The sequence below is a fragment of the Oncorhynchus gorbuscha genome, unplaced genomic scaffold (genome assembly GCF_021184085.1).
Source record: "Oncorhynchus gorbuscha isolate QuinsamMale2020 ecotype Even-year unplaced genomic scaffold, OgorEven_v1.0 Un_scaffold_387, whole genome shotgun sequence".
NCBI classification, from domain to species: Eukaryota; Metazoa; Chordata; class Actinopteri; order Salmoniformes; family Salmonidae; genus Oncorhynchus; species Oncorhynchus gorbuscha.
In genome coordinates, this window is record NW_025745234.1 from 447472 (window position 1) to 473751 (window position 26280).

Genomic DNA, 26280 nt, shown 5'->3' on the forward strand with positions numbered 1-26280 from the left:
CAGAGAGGTGAGACTACACCATCTAGACTAGTGTCAGTCATCAGGAGGGGAGTGTCCCCAGAGAGGTGAGACTACACCATCTAGACTAGTGTCAGTCATCAGGACGGGAGTGTCCCCAGAGAGGTGAGACTACTTAGACCAGAACCCTATTCCCTATATAGTACACTATTACAGACCAGAACCCTATTCCCTATATAGTGGCACTACTATAGAATAGAACCCTATTCCCTATATAGTGGTACTACTATAGACCCTATTCCCTATATAGTGGTACTACTATAGACCAGAACCCATTCCCTATATAGTGGTACTACTATAGACCAGAGCCCTATTCCCTATATAGTGGTACTACTATAGACCAGAACCCTATTCCCTATATAGTACACTACTACAGACCAGAACCCTGCATATAGTCAACCACTACTCCCTATTCCCTATATAGTGGTACTACTATAGACCAGAACCCTATTCCCTATATAGTGGTACTACTATAGACCAGAACCCTATTCCCTATATAGTACACTACTACAGACCAGAGCCCTATTCCCTATATAGTGGTACTACTATAGACCAGAGCCCTATTCCCTATATAGTGGTACTACTATAGACCAGAACCCTATTCCCTATATAGTGGTACTACTATAGACCAGAACCCTATTCCCTATATAGTACACTACTACAGACCAGAACCCTATTCCCTATATAGTGGCACTACTATAGACCAGAACCCTATTCCCTATATAGTGGTACTACTATAGACCCTATTCCCTATATAGTGGTACTACTACTATAGACCCTATTCCCTACATAGTGGTACTACTATAGACCCTATTCCCTATATAGTGGTACTACTATAGACCCTATTCCCTATATAGTGGTACTACTATAGACCAGAGCCCTATTCCCTATATAGTGGTACTACTATAGACCCTATTCCCTATATAGTGGTACTACTATAGACCAGAGCCCTATTCCCTATATAGTGGTACTACTATAGACCCTATTCCCTATATAGTGGTACTACTATAGACCAGAGCCCTATTCCCTATATAGTGGTACTACTATAGACCAGAACCCTATTCCCTATATAGTGGTACTACTATAGACCAGAACCCTATTCCCTATATAGTGGTCCTACTACACCAGTACTACTATAGACCAGAACCCTATTCCCTATATAGTGGTACTACTATAGACCAGAAGCCCTATTCCTATATAGTGGTACTACTATAGAACCCTATTCCCTATATAACCAGAGCCCTATTCCCTATATAGTGGTACTACTATAGACCAGAACCCTATTCCCTATATAGACCAGAACCCTATTCCCTATATAGTGGTACTACTATAGACCAGAACCCTATTCCCTATATAGTACACTACTACAGACCAGAACCCTATTCCCTATATAGTGGCACTACTATAGACCAGAACCCTATTCCCTATATAGTGGTACTACTATAGACCAGAACCCTATTCCCTATATAGTGGTACTATTCCCTATAGTACACTACTACAGACCAGAACCCTATTCCCTATATAGTGGCACTACTATAGACCAGTACTATTCCCTATACCTATAGACCAGAACCCTATTCCCTATATAGTGGTACTACTATAGACCAGAACCCTATTCCCTATATAGTGGTACTACTATAGACCAGAACCCTATTCCCTATATAGTGGTACTACTATAGACCAGAACCCTATTCCCTATATAGTGGTACTACTACAGACCAGAACCCTATTCCCTATATAGTGTACTACTATACTACTATAGACCAGAACCCTATTCCCTATATAGTGGTACTACTATAGACCAGAACCCTATTCCCTATATAGTGGTACTACTATAGACCAGAACCCTATTCCCTATATAGTATTCCACTACTACTATACAGACCAGAGAACCCTATTCCCTATATAGTGGTACTACTATAGACCAGAACCCTATTCCCTATATAGTGGTACTACTATAGACCAGACCAGAACCCTATTCCCTATTATAGTACACTACTACAGACCAGAACCCTATTCCCTATATAGTGGCACTACTATAGACCAGAACCCTATTCCCTATATAGTGGTACTACTATAGACCAGAACCCTATTCCCTATATAGTGGTACTACTATAGACCAGAGCCCTATTCCCTATATAGTGGTACTACTATAGACCAGAACCCTATTCCCTATATAGTACACTACTACAGACCAGAACCCTATTCCCTATATAGTGGCACTACTATAGACCAGAACCCTATTCCCTATATAGTGGTACTACTATAGACCAGAACCCTATTCCCTATATAGTACACTACTACAGACCAGAGCCCTATTCCCTATATAGTGGTACTACTATAGACCAGACCCTATTCCCTATATAGTGGTACTACTATAGACCAGAACCCCTATTATATAGTGGTACTACTATAGACCAGAACCCTATTCCCTATAGTACACTACTACAGACCAGAACCCTATTCCCTATATAGTGGCACTACTATAGACCAGAACCCTATTCCCTATATAGTGGTACTACTATAGACCCTATTCCCTATATAGTGGTACTACTATAGACCCTATTCCCTACATAGTGGTACTACTATAGACCCTATTCCCTATATAGTGGTACTACTATAGACCCTATTCCCTATATAGTGGTACTACTATAGACCAGAGCCCTATTCCCTATATAGTGGTACTACTATAGACCCTATTCCCTATATAGTGGTACTACTATAGACCAGAGCCCTATTCCCTATATAGTGGTACTACTATAGACCCTATTCCCTATATAGTGGTACTACTATAGACCAGAGCCCTATTCCCTATATAGTGGTACTACTATAGACCAGAACCCTATTCCCTATATAGTGGTACTACTATAGACCAGAACCCTAGACCAGAACCCTACTCCTATATAGTGGTACTACTACAGACCAGAACCCTACTCCCTATATAGTGGTACTACTATAGACCAGAGCCCTATTCCCTATATAGTGGTACTACTATAGACCAGAGCCCTATTCCCTATATAGTGGTACTACTATAGACCAGAACCCTATTCCCTATATAGTACACTACTACAGACCAGAACCCTATTCCCTATATAGTGGCACTACTATAGACCAGAACCCTATTCCCTATATAGTGGTACTACTATAGACCAGAACCCTATTCCCTATATAGTACACTACTACAGACCAGAACCCTATTCCCTATATAGTGGCACTACTATAGACCAGAACCCTATTCCCTATATAGTGGTACTACTATAGACCAGAACCCTATTCCCTATATAGTGGTACTACTATAGACCCTATTCCCTATATAGTGGTACTACTATAGACCCTATTCCCTATATAGTGGTACTACTATAGACCAGAACCCTATTCCCTATATAGTGGTACTACTATAGACCAGAACCCTATTCCCTATATAGTGGTACTACTATAGACCAGAACCCTATTCCCTATATAGTGGTACTACTATAGACCAGAACCCTACTCCCTATATAGTGGTACTACTATAGACCAGAGCCCTATTCCCTATATAGTGGTACTACTATAGACCAGAGCCCTATTCCCTATATAGTGGTACTACTATAGACCAGAACCCTATTCCCTATATAGTACAGACCCTATTCCCTATATAGTGGTACTACAGACCAGAACCCTATTCCCTATATAGTGGCACTACTATAGACCAGAACCCTATTCCCTATATAGTGGTACTACTATAGACTATATAGTGGTACAGAACCCTATTCCCTATATAGTACACTACTACAGACCAGAACCCTATTCCCTATATAGTGGCACTACTATAGACCAGAACCCTATTCCCTATATAGTGGTACTACTATAGACCAGAACCCTATTCCCTATATAGTGGTACTACTATAGACCCTATTCCCTATATAGTGGTACTACTATAGACCAGAGCCCTATTCCCTATATAGTGGTACTACTACAGACCAGAACCCTATTCCCTATATAGTGGTACTACTATAGACCCTATTCCCTATATAGTGGTACTACTATAGACCAGAACCCTATTCCCTATATAGTCATTGCGGTAATGCTAGTTAGCAACTTCTTTCAAACTGCACACAGACATATACAAAATGGTATCCGCAAGTTCATCTGACTCTGGGCAAAATAGATCATATCCTGTAAGTGTCTCTTTAAAAATGCACCTTATAGGCTTCATAGTGTCTCTTAAACTCTGTAGGTTTAAGAGAAGAGGATTCAGCGTGAGACCAGAGACCAGGGTGACAACAACACAAAGATGTCTCAGGTCCCGTTTAACAAAAAAAAATCCTTCTGTTCTAAACAGTAGTAAATGACTTGTTGTTATCCTTCACAGGGTGGTCGTTGAGAAAGTAGAGGTTCATACAGGAATCTGTCCATGTTCAGACCAGAGACGTTGTGAGACCAGAGACGTTGTGAGACCAGAGACCAGAGGCGACTTGAGACCAGAGACGCTGTGAGACCAGAGACCAGAGACGTTGTGAGACCAGAGACCAGAGACGACTTGAGACCAGAGACGCTGTGAGACCAGAGACGTTGTGAGACCAGAGACGTTGTGAGACCAGAGACGTTGTGAGACCAGAGACGTTGTGAGACCAGAGACGCTGTGAGACCAGAGACGTTGTGAGACCAGAGACGTTGTGAGACCAGAGACCAGAGGCGACTTGAGACCAGAGACGCTGTGAGACCAGAGACCAGAGACGTTGTGAGACCAGAGACGTTGTGAGACCAGAGACGACTTGAGACCAGAGACGCTGTGAGACCAGAGACGTTGTGAGACCAGAGACGTTGTGTGAGACCAGAGACGTTGTGAGACCAGAGACGCGTTGTGAGACCAGAGACGTTATGAGTGAGACCAGAGACGTTGCGAGACCAGAGACGTTGAGACCAGAGACGTTGTGAGACCAGAGACGTTGTGAGACCAGAGACGACGTGAGACCAGAGACGTTGTGAGACCAGAGACGTTGTGAGACCAGAGACGTTGTGAGACCAGAGACCAGAGACGTTGTGAGACCAGAGACGCGTTGTGAGAGACCAGAGACGTTGTGAGACCAGAGACGTTGTGAGACCAGAGACGTTGTGAGACCAGAGACGACGTGTGAGACCAGAGACCGTTGTGAGACCAGAGACGCTGTGAGACCAGAGACGTTGTGAGACCAGAGACGTTGTGAGACCAGAGACGTTGTGAGACCAGAGACGTTGTGAGACCAGAGACGTTGTGAGACCAGAGACGAGACGTTGTGAGACCAGAGACGTTGTGAGACCAGAGACGTTATGAGACCAGAGACATTGTGAGACCAGAGACGTTGTGAGACCAGAGACGTTGTGAGACCAGAGACGTTATGAGACCAGAGACCAGAGACGTGAGACCAGAGAGACCAGAGACGTTGTGAGACCAGAGACGTTGTGAGACCAGAGACGTTGTGAGACCAGAGACCAGAGACGTTGTGAGACCAGAGACGTTGTGAGACCAGAGACCAGAGACGTTGTGAGACCAGAGACGTTGTGAGACCAGAGACGTTGTGAGATCAGAGACACTGTGAGACCAGAGACGTTGTGAGACCAGAGATCAGAGACGTTGTGAGTGAGACCAGAGAGAGACCGTTGTGAGACCAGAGACGTTGTGAGACCAGAGACACTGTGAGACCAGAGACGTTGTGAGACCAGAGATCAGAGACGTTGTGAGACCAGACGATCAGAGACGTTATGAGACCAGAGACGTTGTGAGACCAGAGACCAGAGACGTTGTGAGACCAGAGACGTTGTGAGACCAGAGACGTTGTGAGACCAGAGACGTTGTGAGACCAGAGAGGTTGTGAGACCAGAGATCAGAGACGTTGTGAGACCAGAGACCAGAGACGTTGTGAGACCAGAGACATTGTGAGACCAGAGACGTTGTGAGACCAGAGACCAGAGACGTTGTGAGACCAGAGACGTTGTGAGACCAGAGACGTTGTGAGACCAGAGACCGCTGTGAGACCAGAGACCAGAGACGTTGTGAGACCAGAGACGTTATGAGAACAGAGACGTTGTGAGACCAGAGACGTTGTGAGACCAGAGACGTTGTGAGACCAGAGACGCTATGAGACCAGAGACGCTGTGAGACCAGAGACTGTGAGCTATGAGACCAGAGACGTTGTGAGACCAGAGACGTTGTGAGACCAGAGACGTTGTGAGACCAGAGACGTTGTGAGACCAGAGACCAGAGACGTTGTGAGACCAGAGACGTTGTGAGACCAGAGACCAGAGACGTTGTGAGACCAGAGACGTTGTGAGACCAGAGACGCTGTGAGACCAGAGACGTTGTGAGACCAGAGACGTTGTGAGACCAGAGACCAGAAACGCTGTGAGACCAGAGACGACGTGAGACCAGAGACGTTGTGAGACCAGAGATAGACAGGCTGAGAGGTTAATGAAAGAGCAGCATTAAGTGGGAGGAATTACAGAACCCCCCCCCAACATCCTGAAAATTGTGTTTTGGTCCAATAGCAACAGCTCCTTCTGAGATGCCCAATACCAGAGATGATAGAAAACAGAGAGATCAATAGCTAAATTACAACGGCTCCTTCTGAGATGCCCAATACCAGAGATGATAGAAAACAGAGAGAGAGATCAATAGCTAAATACAACGGCTCCTTCTGAGATGCCCAATACCAGAGATGATAGAAAACAGAGAGAGAGATCAATAGCTAAATACAACGGCTCCTTCTGAGATGCCCAATACCAGAGATGATAAAAAACAGAGAGATCAATAGCTACATACATATCAGTGTGGATGACGGATCACCACCTCAAGCTGAACCTCGGCAAGACGGAGCTGCTCTTCCTCCCGGGGAAGGACTGCCCGTTCCATGATCTCGCCATCACGGTTGACAACTCCATTGTGTCCTCCTCCCAGAGCGCCAAGAACCTTGGCGTGATCCTGGACAACACCCTGTCGTTCTCAACCAACATCAAGGCGGTGGCCCGTTCCTGTAGGTTCATGCTCTACAACATCCGCAGAGTACGACCCTGCCTCACACAGGAAGCGGCGCAGGTCCTCATCCAGGCACTTGTCATTTCCCGTCTGGATTACTGCAACTCGCTGTTGGCTGGGCTCCCTGCCTGTGCCATTAAACCCTTCAACTCATCCAGAACGCCGCAGCCCGTCTGGTGTTCAACCTTCCCAAGTTCTCTCACGTCACCCCGCTCCTCCGCTCTCTCCACTGGCTTCCAGTTGAAGCTCGCATCCGCTACAAGACCATGGTGCTTGCCTACGGAGCTGTGAGGGGAACGGCACCTCAGTACCTCCAGGCTCTGATCAGGCCCTACACCCAAACAAGGGCACTGCGTTCATCCACCTCTGGCCTGCTCGCCTCCCTACCACTGAGGAAGTACAGCTCCCGCTCAGCCCAGTCAAAACTGTTCGCTGCCCTGGCCCCCCAATGGTGGAACAAACTCCCTCACGACGCCAGGACAGCGGAGTCAATCACCACCTTCCGGAGACACCTGAAACCCCACCTCTTTAAGGAATACCTAGGATAGGATAAGTAATCCCTCTCACCCCACCCCCCCTAAGTTTTAGATGCACTATTGTTAAGTGACTGTCCCACTGGATGTCCTAAGGTGAATGCACCAATTTGTAAGTCGCTCTGGATAAGAGCGTCTGCTAAATGACTTAAATGTAAATGTAAATGTAAAGCTAAATACAACGGCTCCTTCTGAGATGCCCAATACCAGAGATGATAAAAAACAGAGAGATCAATAGCTAAATACAACGGCTCCTTCTGAGATGCCCAATACCAGAGATGATAAAAAACAGAGGGATCAATAGCTAAATACAACGGCTCCTTCTGAGATGCCCAATACCAGAGATGATAGAAAACAGAGAGAGATGGGAGTTTACAGCAGCAGTGAGGAACATTTATAAGACAGAGGATCAACGCTGTATATAACATCCGTATACAATGAATCTTTAACTAGGTCCAGTACAGTGGACTCTCTGGCCTAGTGGTAGCCTAGTGGTTAGAGTGTAGAGGAGGTAGGTAGCCTAGTGGTTAGACTCTAGTGTAGAGAGTGTAGAGGCGGCAGGGTAGCCTAGTGGTTAGAGTGTAGAGGCGGCAGGGTAGCCTAGTGGTTAGAGTGTAGAGGCGGCAGGGTAGCCTAGTGGTTAGAGCGTTGGACTAGGTTGCAAGTTCAAACCCCTGAGCTGACAAGGTACAAATCTGTCGTTCTGCCCCTGAACAGGCAGTTAACCCACTGTTCCTAGGCCGTCATTGAAAATAAGAATTTGTTCTTAACCGACTTGCCTAGTTAAATAAAGGTAAAATTTAATTTAAAAAACCAGGGACAAACTACCAGGTAGACATGGACAAGCCGCTGACCTGAAGATTGGATTTAAAATACACTTGACTTAGGGGCCGGGCCTCCTGGTGACGCAGTGGTCTAAGGCCACCACAGATTCTGGGATCGAGCCCGGGTTCTGTCACAGGCGGCCGCGACCGGGAGGTCCATGGGGCGTCGTCCGGGTTAGGGGAGGGTTTTGACCGGCTGGGATATCCTTGTCCCATCGCGCTCTAGCGACCCCTGTGACGGGCCCGGGCGTAGTGCACACTGACACGCTCACCAGGTGTAAACGGTGTTTCCTCCGACACATTGGTGCGGCTGGCTTCCGGGTTGGATGTGCGCTGTGTCAAAGAAGCAGTTGGTTGGGGTCGTGTTTCGGGGGGGACGCACGGCTCTCCGACCGGGGAGTTGCAGCGATGAGACAAGACTGTAACTACCAATCGGGGAGAAAAAAGGGGTCAAAATAAATTGTACAAAAAGACACCTGACGTGAAAAGTGACGTTATCGTTTTATAGTCTATTTCTGGGTAATATAACCTGGTCTGCATGGACACACAGTGACCTGGGTAATATAACCTGGTCTGCATGGACACACAGTGACCTGGGTAATATAACCTGGTCTGCATGGACACACAGTGACCTGGGTAATATAACCTGGTCTGGTCTGCATGGACACACAGTGACCTGGGTAATATAACCTGGTCTGCATGGACACACAGTGACCTGGGTAATATAACCTGGTCTGCATGGACACACAGTGACCTGGGTAATATAACCTGGTCTGCATGGACACACAGTGACCTGGGTAATATAACCTGGTCTGCATGGACACACAGTGACCTGGGTAATATAACCTGGTCTGCATGGACACACAGTGACCTGGGTAATATAACCTGGTCTGCATGGACACACAGTGACCTGGGTAATATAACCTGGTCTGGTCTGCATGGACACACAGTGACCTGGGTAATACAAACCTGGTCTGCATGGACACACAGTGACCTGGGACCCAATATAACCTGTTCTGCATGGACACACAGTGACCTGGGTAATATAACCTGGTCTGCATGGACCCACAGGGTGACCTGGGTAATATAACCTGGTCTGCATGGACACACAGTGACCTGGGTAATATAACCTGGTCTGCATGGACTCACAGTGACCTGGGTAATATAACCTGGTCTGCATGGACACACAGTGACCTGGGTAATATAACCTGGTCTGCATGGACAGGGGAGTGACCTGGGTAATATAACCTGGTCTGCATGGACACACAGTGACCTGGCTGTAATATAACCTGGTCTGGCTGCATGACACACAGTGACCTGGGTAATATAACCTGGTCTGCATGGACACACAGTGACCTGGGTAATATAACCTGGTCTGGTCTGCATGGACACACAGTGACCTGGGTAATATAACCTGGTCTGGTCTGCATGGACACACAGTGACCGCAAGTAATATAACCTGGTCTGCATGGACACACAGTGACCTGGGTAATATAACCTGGTCTGCATGGACACACAGTGACCTGGGTAATATAACCTGGTCTGCATGGACACACAGTGACCTGGGTAATATAACCTGGTCTGCATGGACACACAGTGACCTGGGTAATATAACCTGGTCTGCATGGACACACAGTGACCTGGGTAATATAACCTGGTCTGCATGGACACACAGTGACCTGGGTAATATAACCTGGTCTGCATGGACACACAGTGACCTGGGTAATATAACCTGGTCTGCATGGACACACAGTGACCTGGGTAATATAACCTGGTCTGCATGGACACACAGTGACCTGGGTAATATAACCTGGTCTGCATGGACACACAGTGACCTGGGTAATATAACCTGGTCTGCATGGACACACAGTGACCTGGGTAATATAACCTGGTCTGCATGGACACACAGTCCATGGGGGGTCAATATGATACATTGGTCAAATAGATGGAGGTGTGTTCGATTTACCTCGATTAGGCAACAAATGGTACCAGAAGTCCAGAAATCTACAAACATTGCCAGTCAAGCGAAAACAAACCAAGCGCACCAAGTATTTATGACATTTATGAAGTATTTATGAAATCTGTATTGGACCCAGATCCACAAAACATTCTCATGTTCTGTTGGAGGTCGAGAGGAGTTCAAGTGTTGTCGGTTCTAGACTCGAATACTCTGTAGTCTAGAACCTGTTGGTGGCAGCGTTAGTCCCTGAGTCGGTGGAACCCGGCAGGGTCTGGAGGTTGCCGTGCGGTCACCACTAGACAGTCGTGACGATGACGGGCCTCCTCTTGGGCGGTATCTTGAGGGTTCCGTTGCGCTCTTTGACCTTGTACTCCAGCGTGCTGTGAGGTATCCCATAAACCACCTGGGCCTTGGAAACGCTCATCCTGCCCCCCATCACCATGGTGATAGCCTCCTCTAGCAGGTCGTGGTCGTAACACTGCCGGTACAGCGCCCGCGCTTCTTCCTGGACTGCTTGTTCTCCCCGCTATGCTCCGCCCCTTCCTCAGGATCGTCCAATGAGGAGCAGCGGTGGTGGGGTGAGAGGTCAGGCAGGTCGAGGGAGGGCAGGAGGGAGCGGTGAAGTCTCAGCAGAGAGGAAGAGGTGGCAGCGATATTAGTGGTGGTGGTGCCATGGTGTGGTGGGGGGTGGTAGTGCAGGGGCTCAGCCAGGCTGCAAGGCTCAGGGAGAGGGGGAGCTGGTCTGGAGCGCGATCTGACCTGGGGGATACGGAGGTGAAGCTCCTCTCTGAGCTGGGGGGTAGAGACCGGGACAAAACCCTCTGCAGGCCACGCTGGGTCAGACAAGACGAAGAGGAGGGAACCTAAAGAGCATCTCTCCGTTCTCCTCCCTCGCTCCCAGCTCCGCCCAGGCCGCCACCCTCTGCAACACCAGCCGCACCTCCTCACCGTAACACGTCCCCGCCACATCCTGTGAGGTCACATCCTGTGAGGTCACATCCTCCCCCAGCTCTGAGCGCAAGATTTCAAGGGGGATCCCGTAGAGAAGGGCAGCTCTGTTCTCCCGGAGACGACCAGACCTCACGTCTCTCAGAGCCTTGGACAGCAGCCCCACAGACAGCTCACTGGACCTCTGGGCATGGTGTTCCTCGGTCTGGTACGCCCCGGCTGCTCCCCAACGCTGCTGCTGCCTCCTAGTGGGGGGAGGACCAAACACCACCGTCAGGATCGGGGAAGGGGAGAGGGTTGACTCCTTTATGTCGTGCTGTACACGGTCTGTCATGAGCCGACGTCATCTGTGACAGCATTGTCGTTGAGTGACATCTCTGCGTGACTGTCGCACGAAGAGAGGCAGTGACATCATCTCTGTGCGACTGTCATATGAAGAAAAGGGGTGACATCATCTCTGTGCGACTGACACACGAAGAGAGGCAGTGACATCATCTCTGTGCGACTGTCATATAAAGAAAGGGAATGACATCATCTCTGTGCGACTGTCGCACGAAGAGAGGCAGTGACATCATCTCTGTGCGACTGTCACATTGAAGACAGGTTTGCAGAGTAGTTCATCCCTGTCCAGTATTTTGGTTAAAGGATTTCCGATCCACAACGTCATTAGGAAACAGGAACGATCCAGACTGTGACGTTACAGACAGTATACTGATACCAGAGGAATGTCCCAATTCATCCACCACTAGACAGTCTACAGCCTGGCTATACTGATACCAGAGGACTGTCCCAATTCATCCACCACTAGACAGTCTACAGCCTAGCTATACTGATACCAGAGGACTGTCCCAATTCATCCACCTCTAGACAGTCTACAGCTAACACTGCTATACTGATACCAGAGGACTGTCCCAATTCATCCACCACTAGACAGTCTACAGCCTGGCTATACTGATACCAGAGCACTGTCCCAATTCATCCACCACTAGAGAGACAGTCTAATGATACAGACCACCTAACACTGTCCCACTACATCCACCACTAGACAGACAGTCTACTGATACAGACCACCTAACACTGTCCCACTACATCCACCACTAGACAGACAGTCTACTGGTACAGACCACCTAACACTGTCCCACTACATCCACCACTAGACAGACAGTCTACTGGTACAGACCACCTAACACTGTCCCACTACATCTACCACTAGACAGACAGTCTACTGATACAGACCACCTAACACTGTCCCACTACATCCACCACCAGACAGTCTACTGATACAGACCACCTAACACTGTCCCACTACACTGTCCCACTACACTCCACCACACCACTAGACAGACAGTCTACTGATACAGACCACCTAACACTGTCCCACTACATCCACCACTAGACAGTCTACTGATACAGACCACCTAACACTGTCCCACTACATCCACCACTAGACAGACAGTCTACTGATACAGACCACCTAACACTGTCCCACTACATCCACCACTAGACAGACAGTCTACTGGTACAGACCACCTAACACTGTCCCACTACATCCACCACTAGACAGACAGTCTACTGATACAGACCACCTAACACTGTCCCACTACATCCACCACTAGACAGTCTACTGATACAGACCACCTAACACTGTCCCACTACATCCACCACTAGACAGACAGTCTACTGATACAGACCACCTAACACTGTCCCACTACATCCACCACTAGACAGACAGTCTACTGATACAGACCACCTAACACTGTCCCACTACATCCACCACTAGACAGACAGTCTACTGATACAGACCACCTAACACTGTCCCACTACATCCACCACTAGACAGTCTACTGATACAGACCACCTAACACTGTCCCACTACATCCACCACTAGACAGACAGTCTACTGATACAGACCACCTAACACTGTCCCACTACATCCACCACTAGACAGTCTACTGATACAGACCACCTAACACTGTCCCACTACATCCACCACTAGACAGACAGTCTACTGATACAGACCACCTAACACTGTCCCACTACATCCACCACTAGACAGACAGTCTACTGATACAGACCACCTAACACTGTCCCACTACATCCACCACTAGACAGTCTACTGATACAGACCACCTAACACTGTCCCACTACATCCACCACTAGACAGTCTACTGATACAGACCACCTAACACTGTCCCACTACATCCACCACTAGACAGTCTAACACTACATCCACCACAGGTACAGACCACCTAACACTGTCCCACTACATCCACCACTAGACAGACAGTCTACTGATACAGACCACCTAACACTGTCCCACTACATCCACCACTAGACAGACAGTCTACTGGTACAGACCACCTAACACTGTCCCACTACATCCACCACTAGACAGACAGTCTACTGATACAGACCACCTAACACTGTCCCACTACATCCACCACTAGACAGTCTACTGATACAGACCACCTAACACTGTCCCACTACATCCACCACCAGACAGACAGTCTACTGATACAGACCACCTAACACTGTCCCACTACATCCACCACCAGACAGACAGTCTACTGATACAGACCACCTAACACTGTCCCACTACATCCACCACTACACAGACAGTCTACTGATACAGACCACCTAACACTGTCCCACTACATCCACCACTAGACAGACAGTCTACTGATACAGACCACCTAACACTGTCCCACTACATCCACCACTAGACAGACAGTCTACTGGTACAGACCACCTAACACTGTCCCACTACATCCACCACTAGACAGTCTCCTGGTACAGACCACCTAACACTGTCCCACTACATCCACCACTAGACAGACAGTCTACTGATACAGACCACCTAACACTGTCCCACTACATCCACCACTAGACAGTCTACTGATACAGACCACCTAACACTGTCCCACTACATCCACCACTAGACAGACAGTCTACTGATACAGACCACCTAACACTGTCCCACTACATCCACCACTAGACAGACAGTCTACTGATACAGACCACCTAACACTGTCCCACTACATCCACCACTAGACAGTCTACTGATACAGACCACCTAACACTGTCCCACTACATCCACCACTAGACAGTCTACTGATACAGACCACCTAACACTGTCCCACTACATCCACCACTAGACAGACAGTCTACTGATACAGACCACCTAACACTGTCCCACTACATCCACCACTCAGACAGACAGTCTACTGATACAGACCACCTAACACTGTCCCACTACATCCACCACTAGACAGTCTACTGATACAGACCACCTAACACTGTCCCACTACATCCACCACTAGACAGACAGTCTACTGATACAGACCACCTAACACTGTCCCACTACATCCACCACTAGACAGTCTACTGATACAGACCACCTAACACTGTCCCACTACATCCACCACTAGACAGACAGTCTACTGATACAGACCACCTAACACTGTCCCACTACATCCACCACTAGACAGACAGTCTACTGGTACAGACCACCCTAACACTGTCCCACTACATGTACCACTCCAGACAGACAGTCTACTGATACAGACCACCTAACACTGTCCCACTACATCCACCACTAGACAGACAGTCTACTGATACAGACCACCTAACACTGTCCCACTACATCCACCACTAGACAGACAGTCTACTGATACAGACCACCTAACACTGTCCCACTACATCCACCACTAGACAGACAGTCTACTGATACAGACCACCTAACACTGTCCCACTACATCCACCACAAGACAGACAGTCTACTGATACAGACCACCTAACACTGTCCCACTACATCCACCACTAGACAGTCACTGATACAGACCACCTAACACTGTCCCACTACATCCACCACTAGACAGACAGTCTACTGATACAGACCACCTAACACTGTCCCACTACATCCACCACTAGACAGACAGTCTACTGATACAGACCACCTAACACTGTCCCACTACATCCACCATAGATACAGACCACCTAACAGTCCCACTACATCTACAGACAGACAGTCTACTGGTACAGACCACCTAACACTGTCCCACTACATCCACCACTAGACAGTCTACTGATACAGACCATCTAACACTGTCCCACTACATCCACCACTAGACAGACAGTCTACTGATACAGACCACCTAACACTGTCCCACTACATCCACCACTAGACAGACAGTCTACTGATACAGACCACCTAACACTGTCCCACTACATCCACCACCAGACAGTCTACTGATACAGACCACCTAACACTGTCCCACTACATCCACCACCAGACAGTCTACTGATACAGACCACCTAACACTGTCCCACTACATCCACCATCAGACAGTCTACTGATACAGACCACCTAACACTGTCCCACTACATCCACCACCAGACAGACAGTCTACTGATACAGACCACCTAACACTGTCCCACTACATCCACCACTAGACAGACAGTCTACTGATACAGACCACCTAACACTGTCCCACTATATCCACCACTAGACAGACAGTCTACTGATACAGACCACCTAACACTGTCCCACTACACATCCACCACAGACAGTCTACTGATACAGACCACCTAACACTGTCCCACTACATCCACCACCAGACAGTCTACTGATACAGACCACCTAACACTGTCCCACTACATCCACCACTAGACAGACAGTCTACTGATACAGACCACCTAACACTGTCCCACTACATCCACCACAAGTCTACAGACAGACCACCTAACACTGATAGACAGACACAGACCACCTAACACTGTCCCACTACATCCACCACAAGACAGACAGTCTACTGATACAGACCACCTAACACTGTCCCACTACATCCACCACTAGACAGACAGTCTACTGATACAGACCACCTAACACTGTCCCACTACATCCACCACTAGACAGACAGTCTACTGATACAGACCACCTAACACTGTCCCACTACATCCACCACTAGACAGACAGTCTACTGGTACAGACCACCTAACACTGTCCCACTACATCCACCATCAGACAGACAGACAGTCTACTGGTACAGACCACCTAACACTGTCCCACTACATCCACCACTAGACAGTCTACTGATACAGACCACCTAACACTGTCCCACTACATCCACCACTAGACAGACAGTCTACTGATACAGACCACCTAACACTGTCCCACTACATCCACCACTAGACAGTCTACTGATACAGACCACCTAACACTGTCCCACATCCACCACTAGACATCCACCACTAACAGACAGACAGTCTACTGATACAGACCACCTAACACTGTCCCACTACATCCACCACAGACAGACAGTCTACTGATACAGACCACCTAACACTGTCCCACTACATCCACCATCAGACAGACAGACAGTCTACTGGTACAGACCACCTAACACTGTCCCACTACATCCACCACTAGACAGTCTACTGATACAGACCACCTAACACTGTCCCACTACATCCACCACCAGACAGACAGTCTACTGATACAGACCACCTAACACTGTCCCACTACATCCACCACTAGACAGTCTACTGATACAGACCACCTAACACTGTCCCACTACATCCACCACTAGACAGACAGTCTACTGATACAGACCACCTAACACTGTCCCACTACATCCACCACTACACAGACAGTCTACTGATACAGACCACCTAACACTGTCCCACTACATCCACCACTAGACAGACAGTCTACTGATACAGACCACCTAACACTGTCCCACTACATCCACCACTAGACAGACAGTCTCCTGGTACAGACCACCTAACACTGTCCCACTACATCCACCACTAGACCGTCTACTGATACAGACCACCTAACACTGTCCCAGTACAGACAGTCTACTGATACAGACCACCTAACACTGTCCCACTACATCCACCACTAGACAGACAGTCTACTGATACAGACCACCTAACACTGTCCCACTACATCCACCACTAGACAGACAGTCTACCGATACAGACCACCTAACACTGTCCCACTACATCCACCACTAGACAGACAGTCTACTGATACAGACCACCTAACACTGTCCCACTACATCCACCACTAGACAGACAGTCTACTGATACAGACCACCTAACACTGTCCCACTACATCCACCACCAGACAGACAGTCTACTGGTACAGACCACCTAACACTGTCCCACTACATCCACCACTAGACAGACAGTCTACTGGTACAGACCACCTAACACTGTCCCACTACATCTACCACTAGACAGACAGTCTACTGATACAGACCACCTAACACTGTCCCACTACATCCACCACTAGACAGTCTACTGATACAGACCACCTAACACTGTCCCACTACATCCACCACTAGACAGTCTACTGATACAGACCACCTAACACTGTCCCACTACATCCACCACTAGACAGTCTACTGATACAGACCACCTAACACTGTCCCACTACATCCACCACTAGACAGTCTACTGATACAGACCACCTAACACTGTCCCACTACATCCACCATCAGACAGACAGTCTACTGATACAGACCACCTAACACTGTCCCACTACATCCACCATCAGACAGACAGTCTACTGGTACAGACCACCTAACACTGTCCCACTACATCCACCACTAGACAGTCTACTGATACAGACCACCTAACACTGTCCCACTACATCTACCACTAGACAGACAGTCTACTGATACAGACCACCTAACACTGTCCCACTACATCCACCACCAGACAGACAGTCTACTGATACAGACCACCTAACACTGTCCCACTACATCCACCACTAGACAGACAGTCTACTGGTACAGACCACCTAACACTGTCCCACTACATCCACCACTAGACAGTCTACTGATACAGACCACCTAACACTGTCCCACTACATCCACCACCAGACAGTCTACTGATACAGACCACCTAACACTGTCCCACTACATCCACCACTAGACAGACAGTCTACTGATACAGACCACCTAACACTGTCCCACTACATCGACCAATAGACAGACAGTCTACTGATACAGACCACCTAACACTGTCCCACTACAGACAGTCTACTGATACAGACCACCTAACACACTACAGACAGTCCCACCTAACACTGTCCCACTACAGACAGTCTACTGATACAGACCACCTAACACTGTCCCACTACATCCACCACTAGACAGACAGTCTACTGATACAGACCACCTAACACTGTCCCACTACATCGACCAATAGACAGACAGTCTACTGATACAGACCACCTAACACTGTCCCACTACAGACAGTCTACTGATACCACCACCTAACAGACAGACAGTCTACTGATACAGACCACCTAACACTGTCCCACTACAGACAGTCTCCTGGTACAGACCACCTAACACTGTCCCACTACTGTGAATTATGTTGTGGTTTTGCCGTACAGGCTAAATAGTGAAATATTGTATTGTCAATGCATGGTAAATAGTAACGACGGCATCTATCGGCTATGCATACTAAGTATCGTGCTAGTATGGACATTATGGACCAATGAGAGGAGAGACACTCACCCTGAGGCTTTGTGAATGGTGGGTGACGTGGACGCCGAGCTGGCAGAGTTCCGCTTGGAGAGGTCGAGCACACTGTCCGCTACGGGAGAAGGAATCAGACAACTAGTCAGACAACTAGTCAGAGGTCAGACACCTAGTCAGACAACTAGTCAGACACCTAGTCAGAGGTCAGACACCTAGTCAGACAACTAATCAGAGGTCAGACACCTAGTCAGACAACTAATCAGAGGTCAGACAACTAGTCAGAGGTCAGACAACTAGTCAGACAACTAGTCCGAGGTCAGACAACTAGTCAGAGGTCAGACACCTAGTCAGACACCTAGTCAGACACCTAGTCAGAGGTCAGACACCTAGTCAGTCAACTAGTCAGAGGTCAGACACCTAGTCAGACAACTAGTCAGAGGTCAGACACCTAGAGGTCAGACAACTCGTCAGAGGTTGAGCACACTGTCCGCTACGGGAGGAGGAATCAGACAGCTAGTCAGAGGTCAGACAACTAGTCAGAGGTCAGACAACTAGTCAGACAACTAGCCAGAGGTCAGACACCTAGTCAACTAGTCAGAGGTCAGACAACTAGTCAGACAACTAGTCAGAGGTCAAACAACTAGTCAGAGGTCAGGCAACTGGTCAGAGGTCAGACAACTAGTCGGAGGTCAGACAACTAGTCAGAGGTTGAGCACACTGTCCGCTACGGGAGGAGGAATCAGACAACTAGTCAGAGGTCAGACAACTAGTCAGAGGTCAGACAACTAGTCAGAGGTTGAGCACACTGTCCGCTACGGGAGGAGGAATCAGACAGCTAGTCAGAGGTCAGACAACTAGTCAGAGGTCAGACAACTAGTCAGACAACTAGCCAGAGGTCAGACACCTAGTCAACTAGTCAGAGGTCAGACAACTAGTCAGACAACTAGTCAGAGGTCAAACAACTAGTCAGAGGTCAGGCAACTGGTCAGAGGTCAGACAACTAGTCGGAGGTCAGACAACTAGTCAGACAGCTAGTAGGAGGTCAGACAACTAGTCAGAGGTCAGACAACTAGTCAACTAGTCGGAGGTCAGACAACTAGTCAGACAGCTAGTCGGAGGTCAGACAACTAGTCAGAGGTCAGAAACCTAGTCAGAGGTCAGAAACCTAGTCAGAGGTCAGAAACCTAGTCAGAGGTCAGGCAACTAGTCAGAGGTCAGGCAACTAGTTAGAAATGTGTGGGTTCTAGGTCATGTTGGGTTCTCTACCTGGTGTAGCTCTAGGTCCTGTTGGGTTCTCTACCTGGTGTGGCTCTAGGTCCTGTTGGGTTCTCTACCTGGTATTGGTTCTAAGTCCTGTTGGGTTCTCAGTCCTGTTGGGTTCCCTACCTGGTGTGGCTCTAGGTCCTGTTGGGTTCTCTACATGGTGTGGTTCTAAGTCCTGTTGGGTTCTCTACCTGGTGTGGCTCTAGGTCCTGTTGGGTTCTCTACCTGGTGTGGCTCTAGGTCCTGTTGGGTTCTCTACCTGGTGTGGCTCTAGGTCCTGTTCGGTTCTCTACCTGGTGTGGCTCTCGGTCCTGTTGGGTTCTCTACCTGGTGTGGCTCTAGGTCCTGTTGGGTTCTCTACCTGGTATTGGTTCTAGGTACTGTTGGGTTCTCTACCTGGTATTGGTTCTAGGTCCTGTTGGGTTCTCTACATGGTATTGGTTCTAGGTCCTGTTGGGTTCTCTACATGGTGTGGTTCTAGGTCCTGTTGGGTTCTCTACCTGGTGTGGCTCTAGGTCCTGTTGGGTTCTCTACCTGGTATTGGTTCTAGGTCCTGTTGGGTTCTCAATCCTGTTGGGTTCCCTACCTGGTGTGGCTCTAGGTCCTGTTGGGTTCTCTACCTGGTATTGGTTCTAGGTCCTGTTGGGTTCTATACGTGGTGTGGTTCTAGGTCAAAGATGGGACGAGGATTCTAATATACCATAACCTTTTGCATAAACGAGGAAGAATTCTAAACAAAAATGAAACCAGCAATGCTAGTTAGCAACGGCTCTGGTCCCAATGAATCTGTGTATTTCCCAAAGCTACAACGTTATCCTGACCTGGGTAATCCTCAACAACGTTATCCTGACCTGGGTAATCCTCAACCTAGGTGCTACAACATTATCCTGACCTGGGTAATCCTCAACCTAGGTGCTACAACATTATCCTGACCTGGGTAATCCTCAACCTAGGTGCTACAACGTTATCCTGACCTGGGTAATCCTCAACAACGTTATCCTGACCTGGGTAATCCTCAACAATGTTATCCTGACCTGGGTAATCCTCAACAACGTTATCCTGACCTGGGTAATCCTCAACCTAGGTGCAACAACGTTATCCTGACCTGGGTACCCTCAACCTAGGTGCTACAACGTTATCTTGACCTGGGTAATCCTCAACAACATTATCCTGACCTGGGTAATCCTCAACCTAGGTGCTACAACATTATCCTGACCTGGGTAATCCTCAACAACGTTATCCTGACCTGGGTAATCCTCAACAACATTATCCTGACCTGGGTAATCCTCAACAACGTTATCCTGACCTGGGTAATCCTCAACCAGGTCAAACGTTATCCTGACATGGGTAATCTCAACAACGTTATCCTGACCTGGGTAATCCTCAACAACGTTATCCTGACCTGGGTAATCCTCAACCTAGGTGCTACGTTATCCTGACCTGGGTAATCCTCAACCTGGGTGCTACAACGTTATCCTGACCTGGGTAATCCTCAACAACGTTATCCTGACCTGGGTAATCCTCAACCAGGTGCTACAACGTTATCCTGACCTGGGTAATCCTCAACCAACGTTATCCTGACCTGGTTAATCCTCAACCTGGGTGCTACAAAGTTATCCTGACCTGGGTAATCCTCAACAACGTTATCCTGACCTGGGTAATCCTCAACCAACGTTATCCTGACCTGGGTAATCCTCAACAACGTTATCCTGACCTGGGTAATACTCAACCTAGGTGCAACAAAGTTATCCTGACCTGGGTAATCCTCAACAACGTTATCCTGACCTGGGTAATCCTCAACAACCTTATCCTGACCTGGGTTCTCTCCCAGGTGCTAACAACGTTATCCTGACCTGGGTAATCCTCAACAACATTATCCTGACCTGGGTAATCCTCAACAACGTTATCCTGACCTGGGTAATCCTCAACAACGTTATCCTGACCTGGGTAATCCTCAACAACATTATCCTGACCTGGGTAATCCTCAACAACGTTATCCTGACCTGGGTATCCTCAACAACGTTATCCTGACCTGGGTAATCCTCAACAACGTTATCCTGACCTGGGTAATCCTCAACCTTGGTGTGGGTTCTCTCCCAGAGCAGCCTACTACAAAGCAGGATCAAACAGTTAACCAGGTATCGTTGATAAGCACGGATGTTATAAATATCACCCGGGACTATGAGCCGCAGTGTTCGGCGTTCTTCCTTTCTGTTGTCCTGGAGTCTACAACTCCAGCACCTGAGGAAAGTACCAGGATGTACCTAATGTTCTTCGGCTTTTCAACTTTGATAAGCAACGAGAAATAATTCATTTAAAAATAACAACAACAAAAAAAGAGAAACTTATAGATATGAGTTTTCGGGTGTTGAATCAATCGACCCTTCGCTAAAACCCTCTGGTTCTCTTGGATGCTGATGCAACCTCTGGTTCCCTTGGATACTGATGCAACCTCTGGTTCCCTTGGATACTGATACAACCTCTGGTTCCCTTGGATACTGATACAACCTCTGGTTCCCTTGGATACTGATGCAACCTCTGGTTCCCTTGGATACTGATGCAACCTCTGGTTCCCTTGGATACTGACGCAACCTCTGGTTCAAAATGATGCAACCTCTGGTTCCCTTGGATACGGATGCAACCTCTGGTTCCCTTGGATACTGATGCAACCTCTGGTTCCCTTGGATACTGATGCAAACTCTGGTTCCCTTGGATACTGATACAACCTCTGGTTCAAAATGATGCAACCTCTGGTTCCCTTGGATACTGATACAACCTCTGGTTCCCTTGGATACTGATACAACCTCTGGTTCAAAATGATGCAACCTCTGGTTCCATTGAATACTGATACAACCTCTGGTTCCCTTGGATACTGATGCAACCTCTGGTTCCATTGGATACTGATGCAACCTCTGGTTCCCTTGGATACTGATACAACCTCTGGTTCCCTTGGATACTGATGCAACCTCTGGTTCCCTTGGATACTGACACAACCTCTGGTTCCCTTGGATACTGATGCAACCTCTGGTTCCCTTGGATACTGATACAACCTCTGGTTCCCTTGGATACTGATACAACCTCTGGTTCAAAATGATGCAACCTCTGGTTCCATTGGATACTGATGCAACCTCTGGTTCCCTTGGATACTGATGCAATCTCCGACAGCGTTTTCCCCCGGAACCCCATTTTCCCCTTCTAACCGTTGGAGAAATCTCCTCACAATGATCTCAAACTATGTTTTTAATACACGCAATGAAAATAAACACGGCTAAATCAGGAAACTCTTGTTGTGGTGGATTGTCGCTACAACGTCTTCACGGGGGAAACCTGGTCAAGTTGTTTCGTAGTGTGGCTAGCCACTGAATACACCCTGTATAGTACGAGTTACTAACCCATTTTGGGATTATAAAAGTGCTTTCAAATCGTTTGCTGATGTCGACAGCCAAGATGAGTTCAAATTCCTAATATAGCCATCTTAGCTAGCAAACATCCATTTAGAGAAAACAAGTTCTAGCAAGCGGCTAGCTAGCATTAACAACGTTTGGTGGTCAATAAGAAAGAGCTAGCTCTAACTAGCTCTAAGCTAACCAGCTGAGCTAAGTTAACCAGCTGAGCTAGCTAACCAGCTGAGCTAAGCTAACCAGCTGAGCTAGCAAATACTAACAAAAATATAGTTTTGTGATTCTGATAATACTCCCAACAGGCTCTGCATTTCAGGAATCAGTACCTGGTGCGCTGTTTAATTATTTACACGTTTCCCACTGCCCTTCATGCGTTTCGGGCTCGACTACAGTTGCTATACATTTCAGGGCGGGGCTTAGCGAAACAGTCAATTAGACCTTGCCCATTTTAAGCTCATCTTTAAATAAAAAAACAATGTAAAAATAGTTAAGGCAAGTTGGCTGGCTAACTCATTGTTCCCGCTTTGTAGTATACCCCACCTGGTGTGGGTTCTAAGGCCTGTTGCGCTCTCTACCCGGTGTGGGTTCTAAGCCCTGTTGTGCTCTCTACCCGGTGTGGGTTCTAAGCCCTGTTGGGATCTCTGCCCGGTGTGGGTTCTAAGCCCTGTTGGGCTCTCTACCCGGTGTGGGTTCTAAGCCCTGTTGGGCTCTCTACCCGGTGTGGGTTCTAAGCCCTGTTGGGATCTCTGCCCGGTGTGGGTTCTAAGCCCTGTTGGGCTCTCTACCCGGTGTGGGTTCTAAGCCCTGTTGGGCTCTCTACCTGGTGTGGGTTCTAAGCCCTGTTGGGCTCTCTACCTGGTATTGGTTCTATGTCCTGTTGGGTTCTCTCCCTGGTGTTTGTTCTAAGTCCTGTTGGGTCCTCTACCTGGTGTGGGTTCTCTACCTGGTATGGGTTACAAGTCCTGGGTCCTCTACCTGGTGTGGGTTCTAAGTTCTCTTCCTGGTATTGGTTCTATGTCCTGGGTTCTCTATCTGGTGTTGGTTCTCTACCTGGTGTGGGTTCCTCCTCCTGGTTGGGTTCTAAGAGTGAGGTCTAGGGTGAGTCGAGGTCAGAGTGAGGCTAGAGGTGAGCCTGTGGTGGTGGTAAGGCGGTCTTGGAGGCGTACTCAATGGCAAACTGCCTCACCATCCTCTTCATCAGTTCCTGGGCTACCAGAGGGACGTTAGGGTCTCCACTGGACACCAGCTCTGGACAGACAGCCAATCACAGGTAAACACACTGTCTACGTACATTTATCTCAGCCAATCACAGGTAAGCACACTGTCTACGTACATTTATCTCAGCCAATCACAGGTAAACACACTGTCTACGTACATTTATCTTAGCGCGTATAAACCAGGTAGCCAACGATGCTACGTAGCGCTGTTAGCATTAAGAGTGTAAACCAGGTAGCCAACGATGCTACGTAGTGCTGTTATCATTAAGAGTGTAAACCAGGTAGCCAACGATGCTACGTAGCGCTGTTAGCATTAAGAGTGTCAACCAGGTAGCCAACGATGCTACGTAGCGCTGTTAGCATTAAGAGTGTAAACCAGGTAGCCAACGATGCTACGTAGTGCTGTTATCATTAAGATTGTAAACCAGGTAGCCAACGATGCTACGTAGCGCTGTTAGCATTAAGAGTGTCAACCAGGTAGCCAACGATGCTACGTAGCGCTGTTAGCATTAAGAGTGTAAACCAGGTAGCCAACGATGCTACGTAGCGCTGTTATCATTAAGAGTGTAAACCAGGTAGCCAACGATGCTACGTAGCGCTGTTAGCATTAAGAGTGTAAACCAGGTAGCCAACGATGCTACGTAGCGCTGTTAGCATGAAGAGTGTAAACCAGGTAGCCAACGATGCTACGTAGCGCTGTTAGCATTAAGAGTGTAAACGCCGTCATCTCTGTTCTAGTCGGACGGGGACTCACCTTTCTTATGGAACACAGCCTGGAGGAACCTGTGAGCTGATAGGCTGCTGTCCGAGAGGGAAGGGGCTTGGGAGGGCGTGTCGTCTGAGGGGGAGGCGGCCACTGGGACATGGTCCTATTAGAGGAGGAAGAGACAATGACATCACCGACGCGTCGTAACAACACATACAAAACCGCAACAACGCCGTAGGGGCGTTCCTCTGCCCAGACGCCTGCCAGATCTTACAACGTCTGGATCCTTATTTTATATATCAGCTAACTGCATCATGATGTCCATGACGCAGTCCATGACGTGGCGCGCAACCATTGGTTGATGCACGCAACGTCTGAGCAGAGGAACACAACCAATTTCAGTGAGAGAGCTGGAACTAAACTGAAGCTTTTCCCTGAGAGAGCTGGAACAAGACTGAAGCGTTTCCGTGAGAGAGCTGGAACAAGACTGAAGCGTTTCCGTGAGAGAGCTGGAACTAACTGAAGCGTTTCTATGAGAGAGCTGGAACTAACTGAAGCGTTTCTATGAGAGAGCTGGAACTAAACTAAAGCGTTTCAGTGAGAGAGCTGGAACTAAACTGAAGCTTTTCAGTGAGAGAGCTGGAACTAAACTGAAGCTTTTCAGTGAGAGAGCTGGAACTAAACTGAAGCGTTTCAGTGAGAGAGCTGGAACTAAACTGAAGCGTTTCAGTGAGAGAGCTGGAACTAAACTGAAGCGTTTCAGTGAGAGAGCTGGAACTAAACTGAAGCTTTTCAGTGAGAGAGCTGGAACTAAACTGAAGCTTTTCAGTGAGAGAGCTGGAACTAAACTGAAGCGTTTCCGTGAGAGAGCAGGAACTAGACTGAAGCGTTTCAGTGAGAGAGCTGGAACTAAACTGAAGCGT

General features: G+C 48.1%; 1 protein-coding gene and 1 long non-coding RNA gene across 2 annotated transcripts in view; both read right to left on the bottom strand.

Annotated features, from left to right (window-relative positions):
- The window catches only part of LOC124018065, a 50533-nt gene that overhangs the window by 14556 nt on the left and 9697 nt on the right, over nt 1-26280 (bottom strand). Inside the window, exons 4-9 of the mRNA XM_046333326.1 lie at nt 25406-25520; nt 24567-24682; nt 23000-23228; nt 18807-18885; nt 11275-11519; nt 10820-11159 (exon numbers count right to left, since the gene is read on the bottom strand). Coding sequence (XP_046189282.1) covers nt 10820-11159; nt 11275-11519; nt 18807-18885; nt 23000-23228; nt 24567-24682; nt 25406-25520 — 1124 coding nt within the window. The remainder of the gene's footprint in view (nt 1-10819; nt 11160-11274; nt 11520-18806; nt 18886-22999; nt 23229-24566; nt 24683-25405; nt 25521-26280) is intronic.
- LOC124018067 lies at nt 11332-24509 on the bottom strand. The gene is made up of 3 exons (XR_006835558.1): nt 24485-24509; nt 18807-18885; nt 11332-11519 (listed from the first exon to the last, which is right to left on the bottom strand). It is a non-coding gene; the product is annotated as an uncharacterized LOC124018067 (long non-coding RNA).